This window comes from Suillus subalutaceus (assembly GCF_016647625.1).
Source record: "Suillus subalutaceus strain FC151 chromosome Unknown DFJ58scaffold_103, whole genome shotgun sequence".
Taxonomy (NCBI): domain Eukaryota; kingdom Fungi; phylum Basidiomycota; class Agaricomycetes; order Boletales; family Suillaceae; genus Suillus; species Suillus subalutaceus.
In genome coordinates this window covers 176353-186811 of record NW_024540352.1, presented here as the reverse complement: position 1 = coordinate 186811, position 10459 = coordinate 176353, and the positions used below count along the sequence as shown (strand labels likewise).

Sequence of the window (10459 nt, the reverse complement as noted above, 5' to 3'; positions counted from 1 at the left end):
CGTTGTTGGAGATTCTTAGGCGACGCTGATGGTGCCACAGCCATGTCCCGCTCTCAGTCCACATAGTACAGTAACTTATACCCATATTAGACGGACAGCTGAGGGTGACAATGTACCAATAGAGGCGGGCCAGCCCATGTGGGCCCATGGCCATAAGTGTACCATGATAGACGAGTGGGCCGGAGGGTGGTGTGTACCTGTTCCAAATGGATGGGCCGGTGGTATATCTTGTAGATGGTATATAGGAATGTACTATATAGGATATCTATGTATATAAATGAATTCGGTGTGCGATGGAGATGAGTGGGCTGGACGAATGCAGTGCAATGTAAATGAGTGGGCCAGGGATGGTGTGATGGAGATGAGTGGCCAAGAGTACAGGGTACAATGGAGACAGGTGGGCCAAGGGTACAGGGTACAATGGAGATGGGTGGGCTGGGGGTATGGGGTGCACTAGAGTCCAGTGGGCCAGGGATACAGGTGCGATGGGGATGAGTGGGCCGGTATGTGAGGCACAATGGAAGACGAATGGGCCGGGGGTAAAGCTCGATGATATCCCATCCGGTAGATGATGGAAATTTCTTCCGGTATGGAAGGCGAAGGTGAAATGGATGATATGGATGAACCAGAAGTGTTAAATGAATGGGCCAGAAGAGCCGGAGGGGCATGAAATGGATTACGGATGAGCCGGAAGTGTTAAACGGATGAGCCAGATGGGGATGAAATGGATGATACAGATGAGACGGCAGTACATGAAATGGATGATACAGATGAGCTGGTGGTGAATGAAATGGATGAGCCGGATGGGGATGAAATGGACGATACAGATGAGACGGTAGTACATGAAATGGATGATACAGATGAGACGGCAGTACATGAAATGGATGATACAGATGAGCTGGTGGTGAATGAAATGGATGAGCCGGATGGGGATGCAATGGATGATACAGATGAGACGGTAGTACATGAAATGGAATAGGCTGAGGGATGGGGTGGGATAAGAGGTGGGTAAGGGCATGCGGTGCATACAGAGTATACTAACTGGAGAAGAGTGGGCCGAGGGATGGGGGTGAAATATGAGGCAGGTCAATGTATCCGGTACATGCAGTGTACTGACCGGATATGAATTGGCTGAGGGATGGGACATGATATGGGTAGCACGATACCTTACCCAGTGCAGTGTATTCTAACCGGCAATGTACATCCGGGTCTATACCCATACAGTTTGTCCATGATAAATATCCGGTACGGCTCAATTATCCACCCAGCGCATTCAGAAACCATCTCAATACAATAACCCCGAGTATACCAGATGTATATTTGAATGAGTACATAGAGTTGCTAAATATTTACATGGTCATATTTTGCAACTCTGTGCTCGGAGTCCCAACAAAATTGTGGATGCTGTCTCGCATGTATACTAGTGCCATGGCTCGGCTATGGCTGGCTCCGGCTCGGTATTCACCGGTTTGTGAGAATTTCGGCGATACCCGTTAGCCAAACCACTGGTCACTGGCTGATCTGATTCATAAGCCATGTGAGCTGCTACAACTTTCGTCAGCCAAAAATATATGAACCGCGGTTGAACTGCTTTAAGCCAGCTCAAGCCAGCTCAAGTCACGCGGCAGTTGCGTGGAAGGACTGCTTTTTTGGTTGCCTCCAGACTCCAGTGTTGTTGGTCGGATTCCCTTGATTTCTCTACTCGTGGGCTATTGTATACACTATGGATAAGGTTCCCATTCGAGTTGACGGAAGATTCAGGCTAGGAGACATTTTGGGATCCGGCTCATATGGTATGTTATTTACATATCACGATTACTGACTATATGTTTAATTCAACATTTGGACCCCATTAGCTGTCGTGTATCGTGCACGGAACATCATAAAGAATGACGCAGTTGCCATCAAACTTGAACCCATCACCCATTCATCATCTGTCCAGCACGAATACAATATTTTGAAACACCTTGAAGGTGGTGTTGGTATTCCTCGTGCCCTCTGGTTCGGTAGGGAGTCGACATATCATGCTCTCGTTCTCGATCTCCTTGGGCCATCCTCACAGTCTCTTCCTTTCTCACAGCCGAAAATTCAGCCTTGAGACTGTCATAAATCTAGGGGATCAGCTGGTCCGTCAGTGTGCTACTGTGTGGGTTGCATGTACTGACCCCTTTCCCCAGCTTTCATGTCTCGAATACGTTCACTCGCACAATTATATTCACGGTGACATTAAACCACAAAACGTTGTTCTGGGTCTTGGCGATTTGAGGCACACCGCCTTCATCATTGATTTTGGTATCGCGAAGGAATTCTGGAATATGACAACCAGTGTCCATATACCGTTTCGCCAAGGTCAACGTCTCACTGGCACTCCTGCGTTTGCATCAATCAACAATCACCTGGGAGTTGAACCAGGTCGTCGTGACGACCTCGAGTCACTTACGTACATGTTGATATACTTCTTGCAGGGCTCCCTTCCTTGGTTAATCAGTGGAAGAAAAACTTTCCAGTTCTTCCATACTCGAGCGCAAAGTAAACACCACTATCGAAGATCTATGCCGTGGAATCCCTGTCGAATTTGCAACAATGCTCATTTACACGCGCTCTCTCGCATTCTCAGAGGAACCCGACTACAATCACCTTCGTTCATTACTTCACACACTTCGTTCTACACTACCGGCACCAGCTGCATGCTTGCTGGATATAAACCAGCCTGGTGTACCTATCACACATTCCCCCTCCCCTCCATTCTTCGATAAACCCTGTGTAATTGAGGCAGTGTCTCCATGCCCGCCGCTTCGCAGATCGACTTGTATGTGAGTAGCTCATTTATCTTAGTACTTACGAACTAATGCAATTTCAAGTTTGCGTCCACGAAATGACTCCCTGTTGCATCATGTACCCACTTCAACTCCACGCCGGAAACAAGCTAGATCGTGATACTGTCGGATACCTGTAGCCTGTAGGGAGTAGTTTGTACATGTACATGTACTTTGTGATATAGTAGCATTCGCAGCACCTACTGTATCAATATTAATTTCTTACAATGAGCTTTGCGTCACACATACGACGTGGCGGATGCAATAGTCACCTGAACCGGATATTGATATCCAAGTTTCATCCATTCCCACGCAGCGCCTCTTATCTTTCAACATCCCCTGCAGGCTGCAGGCTACAGCCTTAAAATGACCTTCGCAGCTCGTGAGGGACTCATCGTGACTTCCAGAACCTTCATAATCGGTAATTCAGCCATACAACATAACGACAACGACTCAGGAAGTGCTTATCGATGGAGATCCAGCTTTGATTCCATCGATCATCCAAGTCGATTTAACTACACCTGAGGGTGAAGATGTGCTTGACTTCAAGCCTTTGGGCCCTCTGGAATCTGGAGTTTCAATTTGGAGTTAATTCTCTCTAGGTATGCACAATTTCGCGAACATTTTCACCCCCCACTAACTGCTGAATAGATTTGACCTGCCTGAAGCATGCATGAGTTGCGGAGTCTGCCTCATGACAATCGCCCTTTGGGCTTTTCCATCAGGGTCTCAGGATCACTGCACATCGACATGTTCTGGGGTTTCCCCAGATACTATTATATATGTAGGTCAGTAATTCTGCTGTTGGATCATCTCCACTACCACCGCCATTAACATGCCCCCTCGAAAGAAGAACGCCCGGGCTGCTGCCAGAGCTGCTGCCATTGTTCCCACTGTTGTTCCCATTCCTCCTGCCCCTGCCGCTGCTGCAACCATCTCTCCCGCTCCTGTCACTCCCACTGCCGCTCCTGGTCCAACCGCTGCTGCAGCAAATGCGAATATTCTTCGTAACCCTCAAAGGCATCGTCAGCTTCCTGCTCGGTTTCGAGACAACGATGCAGATGAAGGGGAATCCTTCCACCTTGACAACGTCTCCGGGGATGAGGGGGACGAAATTGTCAATTCGCCTGCACCTGCAGTTAGGCCTGCTGCAGGCCATAGTCCATTGCAGACTGCATGCCATAGTCCAATGCAGACTGCGATGAGTACCGCTATAACTGACCCTCTGGCCACTGGTGGCCGAGCAAAAGCGCCGAAAACCTCTGCCGATATACATTTTTTCTACAGACAGGACCCTACCACACTTTCGAATATCTGCAAAGCCTGCGAGTGAGTATCGTGTTTGGTGTCATCGTTCTCTCTGACATCCTTCACCAGAGCAATCCATAATCTCGACGATACTCATCACATAATGTCATACCTTCCTAGCACAGGTACATCAGCTCGTCGTGCACACGCCTTCGTCGACCATACCGACATTTACCTGGAGGAGGCAGAGCGTCAGCACTGGCATGTCCTCCATAAGTCGTCACGTTTGAAGACATTTTTGGATGAAGGCTGGATGGTCGCAACCATGCGTCAAAGGCTGAAGGATCCAGCTTACACGTTAGACTCACTCGGTACTCCCCCTAGTCCTGGCTCACTCCCCGGAACTAGCCTGTCAGCTCCAGACGATGTATTGCCTGCGTTTAATCTGGACGAGATGCACAAACAGATCGTGAAATTCATTGTCGCCAACGATCAGGTGAGTCAATGTTCACTTTCTACACGCTATGTTTAGTAACTGTCTTCAGGCGATAAATATTGTTGAATGTCCAGAATTCCGTCGTTTGATCCGTCTTCTGCGACCATCGGTGAATGAGACCGATATATATCACCGGACCAAAATTCGTGAGCTGGTCATTGACGCTTTCCATGAATACTTCAACGCTTTGAAGAAGGACCTCGCGGTAAGCCTACAGTTGTCAAGAGCCTTGCAAAATATCTTATATCTTTTAGGCCGCTCAGGGAAAGGTTTCGTTCACATCTGACCTCTGGTCAGATTCTAACCTTCGCCCGTTCATGGCCGTTACGGCCCACTGGATTGCTAAGGCTGAGCAGAGTTCAGTCCTCGTTTTGAGGGCTGCATTAATAGGCTTTCATCATGTTCCAGGCAGTCACACAGGTGATTTGCTAGCGACAGTCATTTTGCACCTTCTTGATCGTGCCGCTGTGACCGAAAAGGTCAGTGTTTAATTTTACCGTTTTACATGCTCTGACTCTGTTTAGAGTGGTCATTTTACCTTGGACAACGCTGCCAACAATCAGGTTTGCATGCGAGAGCTTTCGCAAAAGCTGGAGTGTCGCGGAATTGATTTCGACCCTATCGACCGCAGAATCCCTTGCTTCCCCCATATCATCAATATATGTGTGAAGCATATTATTGATGATTACCACGACGCCGACTTTTCGCTTGTGGCCGAACAATGGTCAATTGGCGATCGCAATCGCCCGGTCATCAAGGAGGAATATCTCGAAGCAGTGACAGGGAAAGCTCTCAGCAGAGCTAGGGACCTTGTGCGCACGGTTCGCGCATCGGACCAGCGACGTAATGCATTCAGGGACATCATCATCACAGGTAACGAGAAGGAGTGGTTCCGAAATGACCTGGGCGAGAAAGTGTGCCTCCCTGTTGTCGAACTTCTGCTTGATGAGGTCACTCGTTGGGATTCAACTTTCGTCATGGTTAACCGAATGGGAACCCTTCGCCAGGTAAGGCATTGTTCATGAAATATTTGTTGTGAACTAATAGTTGCCCAGGCAATAGATCTATACTTCAGTTCTGCCACTCAACGCTCTATCAGCAAGTTCAAGTTAAGCCCGATGGATTGGCAGTTCCTACAGGATCTCGAAGTAGTCCTAGAGGTTAGTTTTAATATCTTCGAAACTCGTGTTCCATCTTATCATTTTATATTAGGCACCTCACGCTGCCCAACAATGCATGTCGGGTGAACGCACTCCCATGCTGAGTGGTGCATATCCTGCATTCGAAACATTGATTGAGCGGTGGAAATCGTTGGCCAGACACGTCCCACACTGCAGCCCCCTTGTTAAGATAGGTTTGACTTGGGCAGACAAGTATGACGACAGGATGGGCGCCACAAATGCCTATGCAGTCGCTATGTGTGAGTCCGGCATTTTTAAAAATATTTGGTTGCTCATGAGTCACAATTGCATCTATAGTTGTTGATCCGGCAATCCGAATGTCATGGATTCGGAGTCGTTGGGAGGAACAACCGGTTGAAGATGTGCAGAAATACATAATCAAGCTGGTACGTCCATCGAACCAACAACAACGCAACTTTGAACTAATATTATCACACGCAGATGCATCAAAAGCGAGCCACGAACAGCTCGTCATCTATCGAGTCTCCAGCTAATGAAATTGCACCTCGACCACAACCCGCACGCTAGGCTCGCGCCTTTATGGACTTCCTGATATTGGCATCCTGCCAAGTAACAACAGGCCCTCAAACAGTCGAACAAGAATTCGAGGCCTACGCCACGGCTAATCTCAGCGCAAAGGGAACAGATATACTTGGATTCTGGATGGTGAGCGTCCTGTATCTCTACAATTTAAATCTTTATCGTTGACCATGAGATGTTCACCAGGTCTCGAAAACCTTATTTCCAACAATCTATGCCATTGCGATGGACTACCTCCCGATACAGGCCTCTGCTGTTCCGTGCGAGCGAGTATTTTCATCTGGTAGCGAGACTGACACGAAGAAACGCAATCGCATGAGCCCGGTCCTGATGGAGGCCCTGCAGGTGGTAAAGTTCCTTGTGAAAAAAGCGACACTCGACTTTACGAAGGATGTCTGCGTCGCAAAAGGATATGGAGTATGGGATGTTGGGCAACGGAGGGCAGACTAACGATCCTTTGGCATTTCCAGCGGCAGAAGACAGTGATGTATGCAACACTCCTCCTCAGAGCTATTTGCAGAGGAGGAGTGTGATGATATTGACGATGCTCCTACTACCTACGACTTGTGATGTTTGCTTTTCCTGCTCAATTGTTGTGGATTTTGTTTCACTCCTTCTTACACTGCTCTTACTTCTGTTTGCCTGGCATCTTGCAATGTTTCTTGCGTCATATCATGATTTCAATTGTGAACTGTTCTATCTTCCTTGACTATCTTCATTTGGTCTTAGCGAGCCCTCACTCGTTTGTGCCCGTCTGCACTTGTGCGTGCCCATCTTCACTCATTGTGCCCGTCTGTACTCATTTGTGCTCATCTGCACTTGTTTGCGGAGGAAAATTCTAGACCACTAGTGGTACAGCTGCCAGTGTCATCGGGAATGAAGCATTCTGCCTCAAATATTTTTTGCGTCCTCCTTACATTAATTACAGCTCAAACTCTGGGCCGCCTCGGCCATCTGGTAGTCAAGGACATACTTCTGAAGATTCATCTTTAGTGATCATGGCCGACATAAAGAATGATTTCCTCCAGAATACCAGAGGTAAGTGACCTCATGTCGTTCACCATAGGCGTCTGACCTAAGGTTCGTTTGTCAGGCAAAATTCCGGCTGTAAGTGACCTCATGTTGTTCACTGCCGGCTGACCAGGAGGACCATTCAGTCTTCCACCCTCGTTCATTGGGAATCCCCCAAACTCGGCAGAATACCAGGGTTAGTGACCTCATGTCATTCACCATAGGCGTTAATTGGGAATCCCCCCTGCTCATTTGAGGGCTCCTCGCACACAGCATACGGAAGACGAGTTCGAGCTTGTAATGGGCATCTTTGAGAAGGTCACCCATGACACAACGGAGTTTTTGCACCCATGCAAGTTGATTTACCTGACCTACCATATTGCAGCCTGATGCGTCTCACAGGGCCTCGAGTCCGGCATGACATTTCCCTCCATTTACAGACTATCAAGAAGCATTCTCTTCCCCACTACCCGCCCTCTATGTTTGCCATGTTCACGGTACCCGGACTTGGATACCACAACCTGCTCTACTACTGCGCCTGGCGAAAGTCATTTATCCTTATTGGCGTGATCGCCGCATCGAAAGAAAAGGCCACCGAATTATACCCCACTTCAAATGTGAGTATCTTTACGTTTTGTATGATTCAAGCAAGTGTTAATACTACTTATCAGTTCAATGAGTCGCCCTTTCTGTTATGACTGGACCTTCACATCAAATCGCCCAAAGTTTGACCGTTAGAATTAGCGCTAAACCCTACATTCATCCAACTCGACACCCGCTCTCATGTACTCTGCACCACCTTCTGCACAGGTCTGGATAAATGGGCTGAAAGATAGTGACATCATCCCCGCTGAACGTCGTGCGGACTTCATCACACAGGTCTTCTGGAACATCCATGAAATCATCACAGTAAATACCCGCCTTCGAGATGCACTCAACAAGCAACAAAGTCGTACACTGTCGTGGAGCACATCGGGGACATCCTTCTGGATTCTGTGCCGCATTTCGCACCCTTCATAAGCTATGGTGCTCACCAACTGTATGGCAAGTATGAGTTCGAAAAAGAGAAGAGCTCCAATCCGGTGTTCGCACAGTTTGTGGAAGTGAGTCGATTTTCCATATCGCTGTTCTTCTTGCTGATTGATGCGGGTTTTTTTAGAACACAGAAAAATTGCCGGAATCGCGCAAGCTTGAGCTCAATGGATATTTGACGAAGCCAACCACACGATTAGCTCGATATCCATATCTGCACTCGTCTGTGCTTGTCATTCTGACGCCCAAGCTGCTTTCCACCGAGGTGAGCCTTTCCACGAAGGACTATGATAAAGCGATTGATTTCTACTTCCTCCCTCAGGCTGACTGCTCTCGGAACAATCTTCAATGGAGTCTCGATGTCGAAGACGGTCACCCCTCAAAGCGTTCAATGTTGATTCACAGATTTGTCCTTTCTCCAACCGTGTCCCATGTCTGCTAGGTATTTCATTCAAGACACAGGCTCTCTACGCCCTCGTATTCATGACACGCTACATCGACCTGCTATTTCGCTGGGTGTCTGTTTACAACTTCGTCATGAAGCTATTCTTCATAAGCAGTAGTTGTCACATCCTCTACATCATGATGTACCGTTTCCGGTTCGTACTCACTAATGACTGCCTTCCGCATGAATATTGACCTTGGTTTTGATAGTCCGACGCATGACCCCCTCCATTGACACGTTCAAGATTGAATATCTTCTTGGGCCATCCTTCTTTCTATCACTGATATTCAACTACGCGTTCGAGCCAACCGAAATTCTCTGGACATTTTCTATATATCTCGAATCTGTCGCCATTTTCCCCCAGTTGTTCATGTTGCAGCGTACTGGCGAGGTGGAGACAATTACAAACGCACTATTTGGCTGCTCTGGGTCTTTATCGTGCTCTGTACCTTCCCAACTGGATATATAGGTATGCATGCGTTGGTGGATTCTGTTTATGGTTGAACAATTTTGCCCTCCAGATACTTTACGGAGGACGTGGTGGATCCCATAGCTGTCACAGCTGGACTGGTGCAAACCGGGCTTTACCCTCGACTTCTTCTACGTTTACTTTACAAAGTGGGTCTTTTATAACATGATCCCTGCGCCAAATGCATGCTCATCAATGTCATATGATCTTTTTCTACTTTCAAGTCTTCCGCCTCACTTGACTCTGTGATAGCTTGAAGACGAGACTCGAGTTGGTACTGAACGTCCTTTAGAGGTCCGTCAACATCAGGTGTACTATGACTCGCTCCCGGCTTCAAGGCTTGTGTCATCTGTAGTAGCGTCACTCGAGAAAGGTCAACCTGATTCGCTCCAGATATCGTCTCGAACGCTAAGGCTACTTTCTTGTCGTGGTTTGGAGTTGTGGTCTCGCATCGACTTCACCTTCGTGATGCATTCGAAGAGCCTATTGATATCTTTGTCTGGTAAATTATCAAGAGCAGGATCCAGGCCAAGGCGTGCAAGATGTCATTCCCAGAGTCCTCCACGGCCAGAAGTTCGAGCTCCCAGCATGAGTTTGCGTACGATCGTGGTCATGGTGTACTGTACATTTGTAGAACCCATATTGGACCTGTCCTACAACAGCCGCTTCTATTCCTGCCTCCCCCAACATCCTCAACAACCAATATCGCCACCACTTCGATCTCCGCGGCATACGACCTCCTCCTTCCTCTCCTCTCTCCCTTGCTCTTTCCCCTCTTTCCCCTCCTCTCTCCCCTGCTCTCTCTCTACTCTGCTCTCCTCTCTCCCCTCCAAGTCTCTGTCCTGCGGCTTGTCTTTCGGCTCTGTGCTGTTGCTCAGTCATCTGTTGCTCTCGTAAGTATCGCGTGGCGAACAACACTGCAGTACAACTAACATTTACTTTAGATTTTGATCAAACATTCATCGGACCACGTACGTTATCTTGGGGACCCATAGGTACTTGAATTGTTATATGTCGATTGACGATGATTGTAGATCCTGTAGTAGTAGATATCGATAGCTTGCTGGCCGTAGATCAAGGCGATAATCTATTTTAGTAACTTATTCTTGGCTGGGCGCTCTCTTTAGTCGCCGACGGGCATCTTAGACTTAGTAAATTCTAGCCTCACTGGTCACGACAGTACCGCATTCCGCCATATCCCGTTTACCTCGTCGCAGATGA

The 10459-nt window shown here is 47.9% G+C and overlaps 3 protein-coding genes across 3 annotated transcripts; all 3 read left to right on the top strand.

Annotated features, from left to right (window-relative positions):
- Positions 1 to 387: 387 nt before the first annotated feature.
- Positions 388 to 979, top strand: DFJ58DRAFT_844110 (uncharacterized protein; the record flags this gene model as incomplete). The annotated part of the gene is made up of 3 exons (XM_041393041.1): positions 388 to 480; positions 569 to 602; positions 738 to 979. 3 exons carry the CDS (start codon positions 388 to 390, stop codon positions 977 to 979), a joined length of 369 nt encoding a protein of 122 aa, XP_041240670.1.
- A 744-nt stretch (positions 980 to 1723) lies between these two features.
- DFJ58DRAFT_717668 (CK1/CK1/CK1-D protein kinase) lies at positions 1724 to 2956 on the top strand (the record flags this gene model as incomplete). The annotated part of the gene is given in 6 exon segments (XM_041384381.1): positions 1724 to 1793; positions 1857 to 2061; positions 2081 to 2126; positions 2178 to 2479; positions 2508 to 2662; positions 2862 to 2956. The coding sequence occupies 6 exon segments, from the start codon at positions 1724 to 1726 to the stop codon at positions 2954 to 2956; spliced, it is 873 nt and encodes a 290-aa protein (XP_041240669.1).
- A 5386-nt stretch (positions 2957 to 8342) lies between these two features.
- DFJ58DRAFT_853241 (ER lumen protein retaining receptor-domain-containing protein) lies at positions 8343 to 9830 on the top strand (the record flags this gene model as incomplete). The annotated part of the gene is made up of 7 exons (XM_041393844.1): positions 8343 to 8346; positions 8488 to 8589; positions 8767 to 8916; positions 8979 to 9141; positions 9167 to 9261; positions 9323 to 9373; positions 9796 to 9830. 7 exons carry the CDS (start codon positions 8343 to 8345, stop codon positions 9828 to 9830), a joined length of 600 nt encoding a protein of 199 aa, XP_041240668.1.
- Between the last annotated feature and the right edge of the window lie 629 nt (positions 9831 to 10459).